The sequence below is a fragment of the Synchiropus splendidus genome, chromosome 6 (genome assembly GCF_027744825.2).
Source record: "Synchiropus splendidus isolate RoL2022-P1 chromosome 6, RoL_Sspl_1.0, whole genome shotgun sequence".
NCBI classification, from domain to species: Eukaryota; Metazoa; Chordata; class Actinopteri; order Syngnathiformes; family Callionymidae; genus Synchiropus; species Synchiropus splendidus.
This window is the reverse complement of record NC_071339.1, coordinates 6,293,708-6,313,140: the sequence shown is the minus strand read 5'-3', so window position 1 is coordinate 6,313,140 and position 19,433 is coordinate 6,293,708. Positions and strand designations below refer to the sequence as shown.

Here is a 19,433-nt window from a genome sequence, read left to right as displayed (position 1 = left end):
ATATGCGATAAATTACCGACAATTTAGAGCGTTGCCAACATAACGACTTTGACCACAAAAAATGGCATGAAAAAATAATGGGCGGAACTACAATATGTTGGCCATCGGACATTAATACAAAGCGCACATGAGAGGGGGACAGTATTGAAGAGACACCACAGAAGTCAAGACAACTCCAACTATCCACTTCCGCTTTTGCTCTTCACATTCGCTCCTCGGGGGTTTCGACATATTATAGACATTACTGGTGTGAAGAGTGCATAATGCTCTCGGAATTGATCGGGTTTACTTTTATTTATTGATATTTTCCAGTTATTTTCAGTCTATCGAGCCTTTACACCAAATCGTTTGACAGAGTGATTCGTCATCTTGTTCAAACGCCTCTTTGGCTCAACGTGACCTCGTCGCTGCCAACGCTGCTACGAGCAACTCGCGCTGTGACGGAAAACAGCTAAATATGCTCGAGTGATTCCGCTGTTCGGGTTAATGTGAGCCGAGAGCTTCCAAAACATGGAGCATCTCAGGACGTTAAGACACTCGAGTGTGGTCAGGTACATGCACGCAAGGTTCCGCTGCACCTCCATAGATGGAGCGCGCTTGAGGGACCGCCGGGAAAGTGTCAGAACTCGGGTGTTATCTGGCCCGAGTTTCCAGGATTTCATCCAAGGAGCCGCTGCTAAGAAAAGCCATGTTCCTCAAGGTGAAGACAAACATCCGTATCTGTCCGAGGACGTGCTGGCGGGTCGTTCACGTAAAGGTGAGCTAAATAATCTCGGTCGGCGAGTGGGATATTGATTTTTTTTTTTTGTGATGTTTCAGTGTATTTTGAGACCTACGGGTGCCAAATGAACGTGAATGACACGGAGATAGCCTGGTCCATCCTGCAGAAGAAGGGATACCAACGCACGGTGGACGTGCAGCAGGCGGATGTGGTTCTCCTTGTGACCTGCTCCATCAGGTAGTTTTATAGTTAAGTCTTGCGTCTGCGACATTCATGACAGATTGGTGGGTCTCTTGTCCTTTGATCAGAGAAAAAGCAGAGCAAACCATTTGGAACAGACTCCAGCAACTGACAGCAATGAAGAAGAAGCGACTCAAGTCGCAGACACCAATGAAAATCGGTATTTTAGGTGAGTTACGTGGCAGGTTTTCATCTCTGCGGTGGTTTTAAAGTGTGTTTTTCCAGGTTGCATGGCGGAGAGGCTGAAGACGAAGCTGTTGGAAAAGGAGAAGCTTGTCGACGTTCTGGCTGGCCCCGATGCCTACCGTGACCTTCCTCGCCTGCTGACCGTGGCTGACCAGGGGCGGCAGGCCAGTAACGTGCTGCTGTCGTTGGAGGAGACGTACGCCGACATCATGCCTGTGCATCACACTCCTCATGGATTCAGTGCCTTTGTGTGAGTTTCTAGAGACGTTATGTCACGCCTCCCACACGTGCGTGTGTGTTATCACCACCTCCTCCTGCAGATCCATCATGCGTGGCTGCGACAACATGTGTAGCTACTGCATCGTTCCTTTCACCCGTGGACGAGAGAGAAGTCGACCTGTCAGCTCCATCCTGGAGGAAGTTCGGAAGCTCTCCGATCAGGCAAGTGAAACTAACTCTGTAATTCCAAAACTCTGACAAAGCGTTTGTGTTTGTTATATACGAGTGTGTCATGGTCACTGGGTCATGATGATAACAAATGTTTTGTTTCACTGTGACCCTGAAGGGAGTGAAGGAGGTGACGTTGCTGGGTCAGAACGTGAACAGCTATAGAGACACATCAGAAGAACAGTTCTGCGGTTCAGATCCGACCAAGATGAGTCGAGGCTTTAAGACCGTGTACCGCAGCAAACAGGGAGGACTGCGCTTCTCGGACCTCCTGGACTCTGTGTCACTTATCGACCCAGATATGAGGATCAGATTTACTTCTCCTCATCCCAAAGACTTTCCTGATGAGGTTTGTCATCTCTGTTTTTACTAAAAAAATAATACGTCTTGTCAGAAAACTTGTTTCTAGGATGCCATGCTCATGTAGTGTAAATAGAGTTTTGTCTGATGGTAATTTTTTGGTTGTCTTTTGAATGACTCCTTGCAGTAATCAATGCGAGCGTCTTAGTTATTAAATTAAGCTTGAGATTGTCAAAACTCCAAATAAGATATTCTAGGATTATAAGGAGACAAAAAATTCACTGCTATGTATGACTATAAGCTGCTACTTTTTATCTTGTGGTCTGAACATTATACAATAACACAGCTTATATATGGATTTTTACAGGCTGAAGAGCACCATGCTTCCAAAATATGAAATCACAGGCGTTTTATTGACCTTAATGCGCGCGAAATGTGCTCCACCCACAGAGCCGATCTCCTGGAGGAATGGAGATGAGAAGCAGCAGCTGCGACCAGCTGTGGTGTTTAATGTCAATAAAAGATGTGAGGAGTTCATGGTTCAAGTTCCGAACATTGCCCAGTTTGTTTCATGAGTCAGTCTTCATACTGGAACCTGTTTTCAAAACTAGTTTAGAAGTGGTCCTCATGCATTTTTAAGCCAGGTGCATCACTACTTTTCTACGGTGCAGACAGCACCACTGTACCCACGGCCACTGCGGCTTATGGATGAACAAGATCTATTTTCCCTCTTAAATTTAGTGGGTGTGGCTAATATTCCCATGCACTCTGGAGTCCAGAAATTATGGTGTTCAATGTTTAAGAAAAAGTCACAAAAAGTGTACTATAAACTTGACTTAATAAACTTGTGTCTAAAAAGTGAGAGAAAAACAAAAAAGAATTCTGTTAAAAAAAATTGTATCTAGTCCCAAAAATGTAAAAAATATATATATATATTTAAATAGAAAAATAAAAAGTACAACAGTAATAAAACTTGAAAAAATGAAAAAAGAGAACTGCGACGTACAGTTGAAAGTTTCAAAACAAACTGCAGGACTCATGTTTTCTTGTTGCTGCAGGTTTTACAGTTAATCGCGGAACGTCGGAACATCTGCAGTCAGATCCACCTTCCTGCTCAAAGTGGGAGCACCCAGGTCCTGACTGCTATGCGGCGGGGGTGAGTGCCCTCAGCAGACCTGCATCTTCAGGATGTTCAAGAATCATTGGTTGGTGTGTGTGTGACGTGATTATTTCCAGATACTCCAGAGAGGCCTATCTGGACCTGGTGCACAACATCAGAAGGATCATCCCAGGTGAGCACAACACAATGGGAACATAATCGTGTGTCAGTGTGTCTCGTAACGTGTGAGGTTTTGTGCTTCCATATGCATAAAAACATCTCTTGTCAACTGAGACTGTGGAGTTTGACTGTGTCAGTGTAATGTTCAGGCACATTTTCAATGGCTCAGTAGAAAGGTAGTTGACTTTTATCAAATAAAGCCTGTTCTTGTGTTAGATGTGAGCCTCAGCAGTGACTTCATCTCTGGGTTCTGTGGTGAGACAGAGCAGGACCACCAGCAGACTCTGTCTCTCATCAGAGAAGTGGGATACAATATCGGATTCCTCTTTGCCTACAGCATGAGAGCGGTGAGCTTCAGACGAGCCTCGCGTGTGGCCGCTGCTCTGGGTTGAAAAAGGAAAAGTTGTTGTTTGTGTTCAGAAAACTCATGCGTCCCATCGTCTGCAAGATGACGTGCCTGCAGAGGTGAAGCGGCGTCGGTTGGAGGAGTGTATCAGCTTGTTCAGAGAGGAGGCAGCGAAGGTCAATGCTGCGCTGATCGGCAGCACACAGCTCATCCTGGTGGAGGGAGTGAGTACTGCATCGTTTATTTTGACAGAAGAGTAGCTGTAAAACATGTTGCAAATTAAATAAATATATAAGTATGAGAGAAGAAATAAGTATAATTTATGTCAAAGGCATCCATGTTTCAGAATGTTTGCATTGTGATCTGTGGTGAGAGCAGGGAGCAAGTGGAAGATCAGCTAGAGAGGTGGAGGTTTGCCTTAGAAAGGAGAGGAATGAAGGTAGCCACAGTAAGACAGAATACATGTGTGTGAATAAGAGGGAGCCAAGTGGACAGGTGAAGTTACAGGATCTAGAGATAAAGAAGGTGGAGGGGTTTAAGTACTTTGGCTCAACTGTCCAGAGCAATGGAGAGTGCGAGAAAGAGGTGAAGAAGCAGGTGCAGGCAGGATGGAATCATTGGAGAAAAGTGTCAGGTGTGATGTGTGACAGAAGGGTGTCGGCAAAGATGAAAGGGAAAGTGTCCAAAAGGGTGGTGAGGCCAGCAATGTTGTATGGTTTGGAAACAGTGTCACTGAGGAAAAGACAGGAGGCAGAGCTGCAGGTAGCAGAGATGAAGATGCTGAGCTTCTCTCTGGGAGTGAGCAGGATGGAGAGGATCAGAGGGACAGCACATGTGCTCAGGTGTTCAGGAGACCAAGTCAGAGAGGCTAGATGGAGATGGTTTGGACATGTACAGCAGAGAGAGAGCCAGTACATCGGTAGATGAAGATGTTGAGGTTGGAACTGCCAGGCAGAAGGTGGAGAGGAAGGTCAAAGAGGAGAGTTATGGAGGTGGAGAAGGAGGACATGAGGTTTGTAGGTTTGAGAGAAGAGGAAGCAGAGGACAGGGTGAGATGGAGGAGGATGATCCGCTGTGGCCACCCCTGAAGGGAGACGCCGAAAAGGAAAAGAAGTGTCGATATTTCAGAATAAAGTGCAATTTTAACCTCATTTATGGTGCTAGACACAACTAAAATACAATGTTTTCAGTTGAATGTGATGGACTTTTGTTTGTGGCAGGAAAGTAAAAGGTCCAGCAAGGACTTGTGTGGGCGGACCGACGGAAATATGAAGGTGATTTTCCCGAAAGAGGATGGAGAGAGTGTCGGCGCCGGGGACTATGCTCTGGTGAAGGTGAGCACTGACGTCAGTCCCGTCTTTCTCAACTATTCAGCGCTGAGATGTTTCTCCTGGTTGATGTGTGAACAGATAGTTTCAGCCAACTCCCAAAGTTTAAGAGGAGAAGTGGTCTGTCGCAGCTCTCTGGGGAGACCCGTCGCTCATCAGGTGACTCCACTCACGCTCTCGTCTTCGTGATGGCAACACTGGAGGGGTTGTTGAACTGTGTTTTTATTAAGGAACATTCGCTCTGGACCTCTGTGCTTCTTTGTAAGTTTTATTTTTTTAATAATTTATGTGTGTCTCTATAACACCAGAGTGTATTGAGAAGTGCTAGGCATTTGAATTTAAAGGCGGGAAAACAAAGAAAACCGCCGACTCATCGCCTCATCGAGAACACGCAGAACATGATTTCAACATAGTTGCTGAAGATCATCTGGCAAACATCCCCGTGGATCCTTGATGTGGACCTCAGCCATCAAAGGCGACATCCGTGCCGATGAGCACGTAATCCTGCGCACATAACAGTCATGTGTCGGACAAGCTTCACCAGGTGTTTGGTTTGATAAGGGTGTGTTTTCTCACCTTCAGAACTCTGAGTTGGGTGTTCAAGAGCGCCACCTTCCCCAGTGTGGGAAGTGGGCACACCCACTTCAGTTTTTCTAGAGAGGAGAATAAACAACTTGAGACTGTCACAGCCTGCTTTTACTGCTGGAGATGTTTCACTTGAGATGCGCGGTGATGCTTCATGAAACCTGTTTATAAACTGAGCTGCTGCAGGGACACTGTGTAACACGGTGACCACATGACCTGCGGTGGTTTGGATGACACTCTGCAACTGTTGATGTTGCAGTGTTTATTTGTTCAGGAACTTGAACTCACCATTTATTTTCGGTATCGCCACCAAACTCAGCATCTGCTGCAGAGTGCCTGCAAAGGAGTGGACCTGTGAGCAGCAATGCAAGAGGGGTTCTGTTGGGACTCTTCAGCAGCTCATTTCAAATTAACCTCCATCTTCAGTCATGAGTGCCACTCACCCGGATGTTTCCAATGTAGCTGGTATTAAGGCTGAAGGTCATTCTGTGCCAGTGAGGTCAAATTAGAGGTCGACTTTCATCATGTGTCACTTCTGTTTTGTGCCAACTCACTTGTCGAGAATGAAGTTGGCAACCAGCTTCATCCCACTGATGGACAGGTTGACGCTGGCGCTGGCATTCTGCCGGGACGGTTACATGGTAGTCAGTGAAAACACACACACACACACACCTTCACACAAATGTATAGATTTACAAACAAATAACAGTGCAAACACCAGCCTCCTCACTGAAACACCAGCTGTGAGCTTGTGACACGGGTCTCCAACCCACCACATTCAAGACGAAGAGTGGCGACAGCCCACCGTTGTTCTGGACTGCGTAGGCCGTCATTGTCACTGTCGTCTTGACCATCACGTTGTTGTTGTAAATGATATTGGGCCATTTTTCATTCTCCACCCGAAGTTGGACATTGAGGTTTGGGTGGAGTTCGGCAACCTGCAACAGAACTTCCTGTTTAAATCTCTAAAGGACCAAATCAGAAGATTGAGAGAGAAAAAGATTGTCACCTTTGGGATGAAAATTCCCAAACTCTCTGTGGTGAGTGGCAAAGGAAAGTCCTTAGGAATCTGTGGGGACACAGAACTGTCATGACAATGTTTCAGCTTGAAGAGCAGTTGCAGAGGAAGCAATTGCTAGAGAAACACTTCACGATGACAGTCTGATGTAGCGCCTCACATCATTTTTGAACTTGGAGCGCCACCTACTGAGCTCTGAAAATGATGACACTGCTTTATGAAGCTTCTTCAGCCCACAACTGCTGGACAAAACGAGAAGAGCGACGAAACAACCTCCATTATTGTATAGCCGTCCCTGCCGGACAGAATATGTCGACATTGAAAACACAGACCGTACATTGTGTGGCTCACCATGTCGGCGGTGATGTTGATGCTGAGCGCGCCTGCTGTGTTGTACACGAACCCGGCGCTGTTGCCGGTGAAGGGAGAGATGCCCATGTACAACATGTTGTCGCGTTGAGGAGGCAGAGAAAAGGCCGCTGGGGAGAAGGGCGGCTCCTGGCGCTTCCCGATGTTGTAAAACTGCCCCTAAACAACGAAGACATGTTCAACATGGCTATATTCTCTCCTAAATCAAACAGTTCACCTTCAGATTTAAGGTGATGGCAGAGCTGGAGATAGAGGGCGCTGACACCATGGAGTAATCGATCTCCGCAAACTTATCCACCTTGGCGATGACTGCGGGAGATTAATAAAGAAGTAGTTAAGAGTATTTTGGCATAATGTGTGGAATCAGAGCAGCAAAGTTGAATGATATACCGTTCAGTTTTTGGAGCTGAGGGTTCAGACCTGACACTGCTGTCCCCATTGAAGGGCATATCTGAAACATAACACCGTGAAAGTTATTGCCTGTTGAGAACAATGTTGTTGCTGTTTGTTGATTTGAGAATCAGAGTGCTGAAAAAACAACAACACAAAGGGTGAATTCCAATTCCTTCCTCAATCTTAACCCTCAACCTCATTCCTCAAAACCAAGAGTTGAAGAAGATCTTGTTCCTTAGAAATGGGACACTCCTTAATGCAGGTTCAGGTACATGAATATGTACATTGATATTACCGTTGAGAAAAATGACCATTTTGTAGCGATAACCAACTTAAAAGATAGCGATGTAGCTAGTCCGCACTAGCTGCTTTTTACAAAGCATCAAATAAAAATAAATATCAAGCAATGCAAGAAAGCAAGAAAATGGCCATGAACTCAGATAATACAATGGTTTTCATAATTTTATATCACCATTGACAAAGAAAATATTTACATTTGTCGCTTGGTCTCTTTGTTTTCAACACCATCTTTGATACTACACAAAGGATTCTGGGTATTCCTCAATACAATTCCTCAGGATTGAGGAAGCTACGTTCTTAACTTTAACTTCCTAAGAATTGGGACAGTCCTTGCTCCTCGTGAGAATGTGCATTTTTGAGGATTGAGGTTGTGGAATAAGGAAAGAATTGGAACCTCTGGTCCATAATTTTTCTGGTCATTAAAACTTCTGATGAATTTTTACTTGAAAAAACGGAAAAAAACAGGGCAGCAGTTCAGTAAGGGACTGAAGTCATATGTCTCCAGATGGTATCAAGTAAGCAGAAATAGATTTAGGACAGCCTAACTTGACGCTTATCCGTACTCTATTTTGGATCTTATTTAAGAAGAGGCCAGCAACCGGTTCATACTTAGACTGGTCCCGAGAAACCTTCTTCTGCCAGCAACATAGTCCCTCCAGTGTCCAAAATCTGGCACTTACAAACATTTTTTAAAATATTCAATATGTATTTTGTCTTTTCATTTTCATTATCAATGTGCAAACCTGGTAGCTAACACTACAGATTTGCTAAAGTGAAAATAGATCATGGTACTTCATCAGTATGAGTTTGTTAAAAGAAAAACTGTAATTGTATGGTTAACTTTTTGGTCTACTGTTCACGCGTAGGGTAGCTTAGGGTGTTATGTAACTTTGAGACATTTTTCCATATTTTGGAATATCTCACAATTGAAACCGAAATGGAACGCATCTAGGATGACAGTCCAGTCCAGGATATAGTGAAGTTTTTATGTATCAAAATAAACAGTTACAAGCATTTTCAGGGGGCTTACAAGTATGCATGATTTCGAGCTATTGGTGCTTGTCTTTGGTCCCAGCAAATACACATGGGAGAATCCACTGCGTTTCAAGGAGGAAGTTGATACAAGCATAAAGGAGTGTTATGTTATGTTAAGTGTTTGGCGAACAACATGAAGCTCTTTGGTGTGTCCGACATCTTACCCTTGCCTCCAGTGCTCTGCGTATAGCATGTTCGACAAACTTATGAAAAAGATTGTAGAGCCAGCTGTAACAAAGGCAAACAACATGAGTGTGTCTTTCCGTTCTCGACCTCATCCTGACCCTCTCACCTGGCTCCACCGTAAAATTTGATGCCCACGCGGCCCACACTGGCTGCACAGTTGACACTGTTGACCACGGGGCGGCCCGTGTCATCACTTGTTATCGCGACATTAGTCTGGATGTTCAGAGCGTAGATGCTCAAAGTAAAGGAGCCGCTGGCTTTGCTGTAGATATAAGGCATCTTTAACTTAACTGCTAGTTTTGGGAAGGTCACGAGGTGTGTGTTTACTCACATGACTCGCAGGTACCGGACCCACCAGTTGCCCACCATGCTGACAAAGGCACCAGGGATGTTCAGTCTGACTCCAACGTTTGGCACCAGGGTCACCAGTGACTGTGGTAATGCCACATTCACGATCTGCATGCTGGAAATAGGGCACTTCGTTTTATCGCTCACGAAACACTGGTGGCCAGAAACATTGGTTTCCTTTCATTTAGTCTGAAAAATACAAGCAACGTCTTTCTTTCTTTTTTTTTTTTTAACTTTATTTATTTATTTTTGTTTGTTTTTTCTTTGTCCATGTTAATGTTGTTGGTTTGCATTGCAGCAACACACAATAAATAAATAAATTAAAGATGCAGTGTCCAATTACATTTTTTTGAAACACAGAATTTGAAAATAACTGTTGCCAAAGTTACCTTGAAAAAATAAAATAATCCTGTCTAGTAATAGGTAGATGAGGTATCATGAAACGGTATTGCAGGGTTGAAGCAACAGTGTCGTAATTTTAAGAGGCCACTAGAGGCGCTTTTGCTTTAGAAATTATGTGAGGTTTCAGTGAATCAGCCCAAACATTTTACAGCAGACAACGCCATCTGGTGGCCTCAGAAAACCAGAACACTGTCTAATACTGTGTCACAAAGCCGCATCTACCCATCGCTACTACTGACTTCCTCCTTGAGGAATGAACAGTAGGTCCCCTAGAAACACATTTTGCTGACAGCATTCTGTTCTCTTCAGTTATTATTTCCAAGGGATGTGGTACCAAATGTGGAGGTGAGGTGCCAGTACGTTTGTCTTGGGTCATGACTGTACATTTCTGTACCCGACTTTTTCTGGTGTCTTACTTGGACAGGCTGTATTGGACTTTCCCGACTCGAGAAACCTGTTGTGTCCCAGATATATCTGGAATGCTGATTCTCTGAAGCTCCTGCTGGATCCTTGCCATCCCAATTTGTCTGGCTGTAGACGGAGAAAACAAAACAAAACAATATTTCGATAAAGTGGGAGCCACACTCCTTTAGGTGGTAAATATTGTCAGAGACGACGCGATATCAAAACTGGCAGTTCGTATTTGATATGCATGGATTCTTGAGAAGATAGATTCAACCAGACATTACCATATTCCAGTCCCTTTTCCGTCAGCTTGACCTGCGCTCCAGGGTTGGTGCTCGAGCTGATGTGGGTGAGAGCCACCAGAACCAGCCAACAACACAGAAACATCTTCACTGTAAGCAGTCAAAGACTCAACTGAGTTGGAAAGCCAAACCTGACCTTATTATCGTTGTACTTCCTCAGTACTGTAAAGTAATAAATAGTGCGTTTGCTCCAATAAAACTGCTGCAGACCTTTCTTCAAGAAGGTTTTATACAGTGTGAAACTGGCTTGACCACGTCTTCTTAGTCCTCTATTGGTCTTTTTGCCACATGTGTTTCCATGTTGTGTATTTTCACAGCCTTTGTATCGTAGAATAAGCGGAGATTTGCATTTACAAATCATGTTTTATGAGTGTGTAAGACCTTTCCACCACTTCCTACAATTAATGAGGTTAATAACAAATCTGTGACTCACCAGTGCAGATTCAAGTTCTACTGTTCAGTGAGTTATTTGTGCAATAAAAAAGTAATCACGCTTTATTTAGCACAGGTAGGAATCTTGAATAGCATGTGTTATTCATATGTGGGATTTAGCTTCCATCGAATAAATGTATCCACATGTATTTGGCAAATGCTTTGTCTGTGTACTGCAGATAAATATCATATTCCTGCTTTGACTTGAACGACGAGTTCAATGAAACCTCACATCACATCATTTCTAAACCAAGCGTTGTCTAGTGGCCTCTGAAAATTCGGCCTCTGTTTCATCCGCCCTGCAATACTGTGTCATGCTACCTCATCCATCCATCACCAGGACTGTTTTTATAAGGCTGTTTTTGTCCCAAAAACAGGACAAAAGCAGACTGATCATCGCTTTGCTTGTGTCCCCCTACTGTCATAAAGTTAGCCTCCCAATCCTCAAGTTCACTGGTGTGTGTAGGTCTCAAGATTTTCTTTTTCTTTTTTTCATATTGTCTGCATTAATATTATAAGTTTAAGCTAGAAACTAGCAAGGACAAAATATTGACAATGAAAATGAGAAAGAATGCATTTTATTTTGGTACAGCATTTTAACATCTTCCCAAACAATTTCATTGAAAAAGGCACAATTTTCTGACTCAAACCGTGTCAATGTCGGGAGGTTAGCATGTATATTATAGCGCACATCCTAATTCAGATTTGCTACTGTGTCTTTTTATAGCATTATTTGACGTTGTAGTATCGTTTTGTTGTTGTGTGTGGAACGTTTTATTGCTGTAGGACAAGGTCAAAAATCCTGTTTAATAATCAAGGTGCTTGGGACGGTCAGACATGGTTGCTATGTTTGGCTATTTGACTACAACTGTTGCTGCCTCTTGTGGCCATGCAATGTCCATGCATCTGTCCGCAGCGCCCTCTGCTGTGCAGTAGGCTTTGTGCCGCAGTATAACCTTCGGAAGATCCCGATAAGATATGTGCTTCTGCAGGTTTCTCTCTCTTCTGGGTTTTTACAGCAGATATCGAAGACAGTTTTCAAAAATACATAGAAAATACCTTAAACTCTGAAGAAAAATACTTGTATAAAATATAAGATAATTTAAACTCTGATGGAATTATTCCTGCAAATTTATCAGAAAACACATGTATTGAAAAGGACTTTTCAAACATGTCAGCCTGTGATGTAAACAAAGAGCATCCAACAAGTCTCACCAGCAGAACAGTCCAGATATTAAAAAAAAAAAAGAAAGTCACTGCGTGAACTAAACATCCCAGTGGAGCCTTGTCGACTTCAGCCAGCGAACTGGACGTCGGTGCCGATCAGTATGTAGTCCTGCACACAGACATGACTGTTGTGAGTTTGTTCGTCTATTTAGATGTTTGTTTTGACAAAAGTCTGTTCTCTGACCTTCAGAACTCTGAGTTGGGTGTTGACAAGCTGCATCTTCCCCAGCGCAGGAAGTGGGTATCCCTCTGCAAACTTGACTGTAAGAGGAGAACAAACAGCTTGAGGATGGGCATCACGTGAGGTTTTTCAACCTGATTCCAAAACGACATGTTCTAACACAGCAGCTGCAGCTGAGACCTCCTGTCTCTTGGTGACCACGCGAGCAGCTGGAGTTATGGATCACATGCTGTATTCATGTGTTCGGATTGTTCAACTCACCATTCAGCTTGGGTATCACCACCCACCTCAGCACCATAGACAGGATGCTGTTGAGGGATCGGACCTGTGAGGAACGACACCAGACAGGCTCTGTTGGTTCATGCATCCGACTTGAAATGGACCTTCAGTCATGAGTTCGACTCACCTGGAAGTCTCCCACATAGCTGGTTTGGAGTGTCAAGGTCATTCTGTGCAAACAAGGTCAAGTGAGAAACATTTTGAAACACATGGTGCTTTATGAGTTTCTGTAAACTCACTGGTTGAGGATGACTTTTCCGGCCAGCTTCATCCCATTAATGGACACGTTGCCGCTGACGCTGGCATCCTGCAGAGAGATGGTGACATCACAAACATGGCTTCACACACACGAGCACCCAACCACATATAGACACGCCCTCTTTCAGGAGGTTTGGGACATTAATAATGACCTCCATTATCACCCCCTTTCTCCATGAAACACAGTACAAGAGAGAAAGAGATGGGAGCTCATATAGAATGTCTGAAACCAAAATTGAGCACATTTTAAATGTACTATACTTGTCATTTGTTGGTGTTTTTGGCAACTCTCACTGAGGATCGTGGTGTCTGCTTGTAGCATTAGCAACTTGACTAACCGGTCCACGTCATGACGTCCATTTTGACTCGATCTCAGTGTGTTGAATGGCGTTTGTTCTTATGTTATTATATTTATTATATAGTGTCGATAGTTCATAGGTTCTTTGTTATGTATTGATATAGTTTTCATTACAGTCTAGATTGATTACACAACCATTTTAACATCAATATTTGAAAAATAAATACAGAATAAAGTTGGAACGATAGGAGAAAAAAAAATACTGGAAGCCATATTGCCCAGCCCAATAAATTCATACACATTTGGCTTCATAGAAGTACATTTACAAACACATAAGCACACACACATACCAAAAAATTGGATTGCACTGAGACTCTGCACTTTGTTTTTTCTCACACATATAGCAGAAGATGCCACAAACTTCCGCAACAGTACCTCAAACTAGCAAACACCCACTCAGTCAAACAAAGAAACCATGGTTCTCTACCATGTTCAAGATGAAGAGGGGCGACAGCGTGCCGTTGCTCTGCACTGCGTAAGCCGTCACGGACGCTACTGTCTGAACCGTGGCGTTGTTGTTGTCCAGAATGATGTTGGGTGTTTGTTCGTTCTTCACCAAAAGTTTGATCATCATGTTTGGGTACTGTTTGGCAACCTGCAACAGAAGCACCAAACTTCTTGTTCAACGCTCAGAAGCGTCAAATGAGGAGAGAAAGACTACTACCTCTGGAATGAATGTTCCAAAAGTCCGAGTGTTCAGGCGGAAAGGAGAAGCCTGTGGGATCTGTTGGAAGACAGTTGAACAGTTATCCTGGTGTCGGAGACATCCACCTGCAGCTAGTGGCAAATCTCAGCGGCTCACCATGTCGTCTGTGATGTAGAGGCTGAGCGCGCCTGCGGTGTTGTACACGAACCCGGCGCTGTTGCTGGTGAAGGCAGAGATGCCGATGTACAACATGTTGTCGTGTTGAGGAGGCAGAGAGAAGGCCACCGGGGAGAAGGGCGGCTCCTGGTGCCTCCCGATGTTGTAAAACTCTCCCTGAACAATGAGGACAGTGGATCAACATGGCTGCATTCTCTCATGAGTAGCAGAGTAGTTCACCTTCAGGTTGAAGCTGATGGCAGAGCTAGAGACAGGGGGCGCTGACACCAGGGAGTATTCAATCTCTGCAAACTGATCCACCTTGGCGATGACTGCAGGAGATTATAAGCCATTAATATTTTTTCCTAACACCGAGTGACAAAGTCAGTACCGTTGAGTGTTTTGAGCTGAGGGTTCAGGTCTGACACCGCATCCGCCACCAGAGGGCACATCTGAAACACAACACAATGGTTTGCTGTTGAAATGAAGGATATTGAGTAAATATCTGAATTGATTGATTACACTTTGCTTCATATTAATGGAATAATAATTTGGTTTTCTGGGCCTGTCATGTCACTGTGGTCACTCAGACCCCAGTTATGTTTTTGAATGGACTGTCAATAGATTGAAACTGTTCATCTCAGTTAATAAAAAAAAAACCTCTTGAATAATAAAAATAAAATTAATCACACATGTTGCATCTGTTTTAAATGTAACACGAGAGTGGCCATTAATATTCTGCTTTTAGCATGTTTTTTTTTTTTTTTTCAACCTTTTCAGAGCCTGTGAGCTTATTCTAAAGAATGTTCCTGACCAGCATCTGTTGGTTTGTTTCAGTAAGCAAAGCATTACTGGCCACTCCTGTGTTGCTCATGTCATCCTTAAAGTTACATTTAGAACAGATAAAAATGATGCGCTTAATTTGCCGTTAATCGCGAATTAACTTGCGATTAATTGAGATTAAAAATGTTGAAATGGACAGCACTAGTTTTTGACAGAAAAAAAATAGAAACTTTTAACCTACCCTTGTAGAGACTTCACTGATAATAATAATAATAATAATAATAATAATAATAATAATAATAATAATAATAATAATAATAATGTGTAACTGTGATGCCTTATTGGGTGTTCTGTCTGAAGCCATTTCAATTTGTCCAGTTTGTATTCAACAGCACTTCAACAACGGAAGGTTCTAGCATGGAAACTGGTGGTGAAACGTTTTCACAATGCCTCTGTCAGATGATGCTCAAAAATGTAAATAATATATAGTAAAACAATGTATTATGTATATGTATGTATGTAAATGTATAAAAAAATAAATACGTTCTTAAAAAATCATAATAATGTAATGCATACCAAGTTCATGTCGTGGGGGCAGCAGCCAGAATAAAGAGGTCTAGACTACCATCTCCCGACATACCTCATGTTCCAAGACCAACTCAGAGACTAAATCTCTCCAGTGTGTCGTGTTGAAACTTTGCTACATTAAAAAGAGATTCCTGCATGGAAACAGTCCCCAAAAATATCTCTTTTATGGTACTTTTCAGAGGAGGATGTTTCAGTATTCATACCTCTTGAATGTTTTAACCGTTGCATGAGGGTTAAACCTTCATGATTAAAAGACTGTAGAGAAGAATTGCACGCTAATGCAGTCACACAAAACACCTCACCTTTTTCTCCAGTGAACTGCGTAGCGCCTTGTCGATGTACCTGCTAAAAAGATTGTAGAGCCAGCTGGAAGAAAGATAAACAGCATGAGTGGGACTGCCCCGTCCTTCCCTTCCCGACCTCATCCTGATGGCCTCACCTGGCTCCACCGTGAAATTTCACGCGCACGCTGCTCACACTGGCTGCACAGTTGGCAACGCTGACTTCAGGATGGCCTGTGGCATCTCTTGTGATGGCGATGCTGGTCGTGATGGTCAGACCGTTGACGCTCAACGTAAAAGAGCCGCTGTCTTTACTGTACAAACAGTGGACGGCATCTTTAAGCGCTGGTTTTGGGAAAGGCGTGAGGATGTGTGTGGGCTCACATGACTCGCAGGTACTTGACCCTCCAGTTGCCCCTCATGCTGAGGGAGGCACCAGCGATGTTCAGTCTGACTCCAACATCTGACTCCAGGTCCACAGATGACTGTGGCAAAGCCACGTCCACCATGTGCATGCTGGGAAAAGACAGCCACATGCTAAAAGAGCCGCGACTTTTCTTTACCGCCTCACAACTGTAAACTCCAGGGTCTCACTTTGTCAGGCTGTATTTGACCTTCCCGATTGGAGAGACCCTTTGTGACCCGGAAATATCTGGAATAGTGATGGTGTTGAGTTTCTGCTGGATCTTTGCCATCCCAATTTGTCTGCCTGTTGAGGTCCACAGAAGAAAAAAAAATCAGGTCGCCAAGATAAGAGTTTGTTTTTTTGTGGTAAAACCTTCAAGTCACATCTTTAGCTCCATGTGCGAGCTTTACAAGATATTTCTGGACAGAGAATCGGCATAAACGTTGTCCTGACTGGCATGAAGTTGAAAATACAAGCCATGTAGTCGGTCTTTGTTGCACAATGCTCAAATTAAAAATATTGAGACAGAGAGTCCGCCAGACATTACCATATTCCAGTCCCTTTTGGGTCAGCTTGACCTGCACCCCGGGGTTGGTGCTTGAGGTGATGTGGGTCAGAGCCACCAGAAACAGCCAGCAACACAGGAACATCATGCCTGAGAGGAGACAATGCCAATCAAGTTCCAAAAACTAAAACTTCCTTTTTCACACGCTGTACTTCCTCCTCACCGTTGGGGCAGGTACATGTAACAATGGATGTTTGCTTGTCTCCATAAAATGACTTCTCTCTTCAACAGCGAAATGTAGGTCACAGACAGAGCGCCTCTGTTATCTTATGGGAGTTTTTATCTTTTTACCATGTGTTTGAATGTACTTATTTGCAATGACTTCTTGCAGAAATGTCTCCTCTAAAACCGCACTTGTTTTTTGCACCTGAAATGTGTTAAGGTTTGGGCAGCGATGGGCTGGTGAGGCATCATGAAACATTGTCCACATTTTCAGAGCCCAATAGATGGCACTCATTGCTCTTAAATATTTGGATTTGAGCAGCCAATTCAGATTTTTAAACCAAGAGCACCATCTCCTGAGCTGAACATGAAGACACTCTGTCATGAAGCTTTACCTGCCCATCACCAGACTGTGGTTTTGACTTGGCTGTCGGACATTGACACCACTGAGTTAGATTTTTTGCAATAATAGCAAATCATTTTGAAGACATTTTTGTCAGAGATGAGTCAGAGGTTGACACAGCAAGTCATCGTCCTCCACTTTAATCTGTCCTGATCACCCTTCCGACTCAAACTCTCAAACTAGTACTGTTATGACCATTTCTTTGACCCGACTCTCCTCACAAGACGAAGATGCAAATATGTCTTTAATATTATATATAATTATCGAAAAGCTTTATTGTCTGTTCTAGTACTGTATCATATCATTATCATTTTGTGGAAAATGAATTGAGTTTTGATTCATTTGACTTGGAAATAATGTTCTTTTCCCACTGAATCGAAAAATGTTATGAGCAAAAGCTCATCAAAAATATTCTTTAAGAGTGGGATTTTTACACACAGTTGTATTGGACCTCTTAAGAATAATGTGGCATCAAGGAGTAAATACATCATTTCATGTATATTCCTAACAAGAGCTGCTGCTTTTAAAATGTTGTGTGCATGTGTGTGCGGGTTGAAACCACATGACTCCTGTTAGTGTTCAGAATTGTGCATCGCTTTAGACCTGACTTTCACTCAAACTAGAGACGGACACAGCTCCCCATTGGTCATAAATTCCTATTTACAAGACATCACATGATGCTTGTTTAACTTGTTTGAAGATCCTCTAAAATATTATTGATTTAATCGTCGGCCAGCGGAAGCAGCTCAATTGAAAGCGCGTGACAGGCTGGAGGAAGAGGTCACACCGTTGAGGGCAGGGCGGTTATCGACATTTTGCTTTCTCTGATGAACTCGGGCGAAAACAAAACAACTTTTCGATCAAAACATATCAAAGTTAAAAGACATCGGAGCGTGACTACAAAAGTAATTCTGCAATAGTAAACAAGTTTAAACAAGTAAATCTGAGACATGAGGTTTGTTTTGTTCCTGGTTCTGTAAGAAACGTAGCTGAATTATTCTGTTTAAGAAACACAGGAAATGATGTTGCAGGTTGGCCTCATCTTCCAGCAATGATCAGATGATCCGATATTTTAGATCAGTGAGGGGAATCAAATCCGATTTAATGTCAATAAATACATCAACGCCATGCTAACAAGTGAAAACACTCTTACCTGGATCAGATTCTCACACAGCCGAACGTGTCTGTCCAGTGTAGCGAGCCAAAAGTGAAAGAAGGAGGGAAGAGTCTGCCTTTAAAGCCTCTCACTCGATCAGGCCACTTGGTGGCAGGAATGTCCCAGATGAAGCAACTGTGAGGAAACCTTCACATCACTGCAGCACAACTTCGAATTTCATGACTCAGCAACAGTTGAGTTGTAAAATGTGCTTTTTGTGGTTTACAACATTTGTGATAAAGTTGTGCAAAACTTCATCACTTCCCAAATGTTGAGAAGTCAAAGGACCTTTTTGTTTTAAGGAAGACAGTAACAGTCAAACTGACACCCTCCACTGTGACAAGGCTGAGCGTGCCTTGGCGACAAGCCGTCTGACTGGTGTTCAGTCTGGGTGCTCAGCTTTTCTGACTGACCACCAGGGCTCAGGGCAGTTGTTCTCCACGCTCCCAGACGAATGGAGTTGAAGGCTTGTAAATAATTGAGACAGTGACCAAACATAGTGATCTATAGCTGGACCTCAGCATGTGAAATGTGAATACTCACGTCACAAGAACTGCCACTGTCCTCAGCACTAGAAACATTGAGGAAAGGCTGCATTATTTTTTAACCATAGTAGATTCTGGTTGTGGCGAGTAGGTGAAGCTTCATGACACAGTTTGGAAGGATTGATGAGGTTTCATGAAAATTTTCATAGGCCACCAGGTGGCGCTGTCTGCTGTAAAATGTTTGGGCTAGAACAACTACTTCAATGAAACCTCACATCATTTTTAAACCAAGAGCGCCATCTAGTGGCCTCTGAACATTAGGGCACTGTTTCACCAACCCTGCAATACTGTTTCATGATACCTCACCTACCCATCATTAGATTCTAGCATGGGATTCATTGGCCAAAGAAAGGACAGTAGTACTCTGTTTTGTTAAAAAAAAAAAAAAAAAAAAAAAAAAAAAAAAAACCTTTGGAAATAACACAACTGAACAAACAAGGGCAAAAGTTTTATTTTGACATGGCATTTTATATATCAGCTCCAAAAATGATAATTTATTCTCAAGAGTCTCTACAATGCAACTTGAGCCGAGAGACATATTCTCGCCCACAAGTCCCGACGTGGGTTCTCTAGCTAGTTGGTCCCTTTAACTTGATATTCAGGAGCAGCCGTTCTACTTAGAGCCTCTCACAAATGACTTGTCTTCTCTCACTGTTTTGCAGGGAAAGTCCAGACAATCACAGGTTTATTCTTCCCACAGTTCGCTCTCAAGAAGCTTAAATGGTTGAAAATCTCACCAACAGAGAGTCTAACAGCTCTGCTCACTGTTCAGTTGCAGGACGTAACAAACACTCCAACAAGAGTATTCCTGCACATC

At 43.2% G+C, this 19,433-nt stretch overlaps 3 protein-coding genes across 5 annotated transcripts; 1 reads left to right on the top strand and 2 right to left on the bottom strand.

The window, feature by feature from the left end:
* Positions 1 to 223: 223 nt before the first annotated feature.
* cdk5rap1 (CDK5 regulatory subunit associated protein 1) lies at positions 224 to 15,051 on the top strand. 3 transcript variants are annotated; one of them, XM_053867778.1, is made up of 13 exons: positions 224 to 757; positions 820 to 958; positions 1,030 to 1,130; positions 1,187 to 1,397; positions 1,468 to 1,588; positions 1,713 to 1,943; positions 2,953 to 3,050; positions 3,140 to 3,186; positions 3,390 to 3,520; positions 3,594 to 3,743; positions 4,740 to 4,853; positions 4,929 to 5,006; positions 5,192 to 15,051. In XM_053867778.1, the coding sequence occupies exons 1-13, from the start codon at positions 511 to 513 to the stop codon at positions 5,258 to 5,260; spliced, it is 1,737 nt and encodes a 578-aa protein (XP_053723753.1). In that variant the 5' UTR covers positions 224 to 510; the 3' UTR covers positions 5,261 to 15,051. The 3 variants fall into 3 exon arrangements, 2 of the variants coding, with proteins under 2 accessions (XP_053723753.1, XP_053723752.1); XM_053867777.1 differs by having other exon boundaries at positions 228 to 757; positions 3,131 to 3,186; XR_008414831.1 differs by having other exon boundaries at positions 251 to 757; positions 3,131 to 3,186; positions 4,929 to 5,108.
* Positions 5,310 to 10,275, bottom strand: LOC128760414 (bactericidal permeability-increasing protein-like). Its single transcript, XM_053867819.1, has 15 exons — positions 10,173 to 10,275; positions 9,900 to 10,014; positions 9,065 to 9,196; positions 8,840 to 8,995; positions 8,712 to 8,775; positions 7,210 to 7,270; positions 7,037 to 7,128; positions 6,802 to 6,978; positions 6,442 to 6,501; positions 6,206 to 6,397; positions 5,987 to 6,054; positions 5,876 to 5,918; positions 5,721 to 5,784; positions 5,424 to 5,500; positions 5,310 to 5,351 (listed from the first exon to the last, which is right to left on the bottom strand). Exons 1-15 carry the CDS (start codon positions 10,273 to 10,275, stop codon positions 5,310 to 5,312), a joined length of 1,446 nt encoding a protein of 481 aa, XP_053723794.1.
* Positions 11,193 to 18,137, bottom strand: LOC128760384 (bactericidal permeability-increasing protein-like). The gene is made up of 16 exons (XM_053867779.1): positions 18,069 to 18,137; positions 16,333 to 16,440; positions 15,974 to 16,088; positions 15,764 to 15,895; positions 15,538 to 15,693; positions 15,401 to 15,464; positions 14,119 to 14,179; positions 13,968 to 14,059; positions 13,728 to 13,904; positions 13,590 to 13,649; positions 13,353 to 13,520; positions 12,549 to 12,616; positions 12,437 to 12,479; positions 12,292 to 12,355; positions 12,034 to 12,110; positions 11,193 to 11,958 (listed from the first exon to the last, which is right to left on the bottom strand). Exons 2-16 carry the CDS (start codon positions 16,436 to 16,438, stop codon positions 11,917 to 11,919), a joined length of 1,425 nt encoding a protein of 474 aa, XP_053723754.1. The 5' UTR covers positions 16,439 to 16,440; positions 18,069 to 18,137; the 3' UTR covers positions 11,193 to 11,916.
* Positions 18,138 to 19,433: the final 1,296 nt, after the last annotated feature.

Excerpts from the sequence above, each read along its gene's own strand:
- cdk5rap1 (XM_053867777.1), top strand. The coding sequence starts at position 511 with ATGGAGCATCTCAGGACGTTAAGACACTCGAGTGTGGTCAGGTACATG. Across the intron at positions 3,051-3,130 it reads CTGACTGCTATGCGGCGGGG|ATACTCCAGAGAGGCCTATC; the intron begins GTGAGTGCCCTC and ends GATTATTTCCAG. Across the intron at positions 5,007-5,191 it reads GGAGACCCGTCGCTCATCAG|GCGGGAAAACAAAGAAAACC; the intron begins GTGACTCCACTC and ends TTGAATTTAAAG.
- LOC128760414 (XM_053867819.1), bottom strand. The coding sequence starts at position 10,275 with ATGTTTCTGTGTTGTTGGCTGGTTCTGGTGGCTCTCACCCACATCAGC. Across the intron at positions 6,979-7,036 it reads CCATCACCTTAAATCTGAAG|GGGCAGTTTTACAACATCGG; the intron begins GTGAACTGTTTG and ends TTCGTTGTTTAG. Across the intron at positions 5,501-5,720 it reads GGCGATACCGAAAATAAATG|AAAAACTGAAGTGGGTGTGC; the intron begins GTGAGTTCAAGT and ends TCTCCTCTCTAG.
- LOC128760384 (XM_053867779.1), bottom strand. The coding sequence starts at position 16,438 with ATGATGTTCCTGTGTTGCTGGCTGTTTCTGGTGGCTCTGACCCACATC. Across the intron at positions 14,180-15,400 it reads GCAGTTCACTGGAGAAAAAG|ATGTGCCCTCTGGTGGCGGA; the intron begins GTGAGGTGTTTT and ends GTTGTGTTTCAG. Across the intron at positions 12,617-13,352 it reads CCCTCTTCATCTTGAACATG|GATGCCAGCGTCAGCGGCAA; the intron begins GTAGAGAACCAT and ends ATCTCTCTGCAG.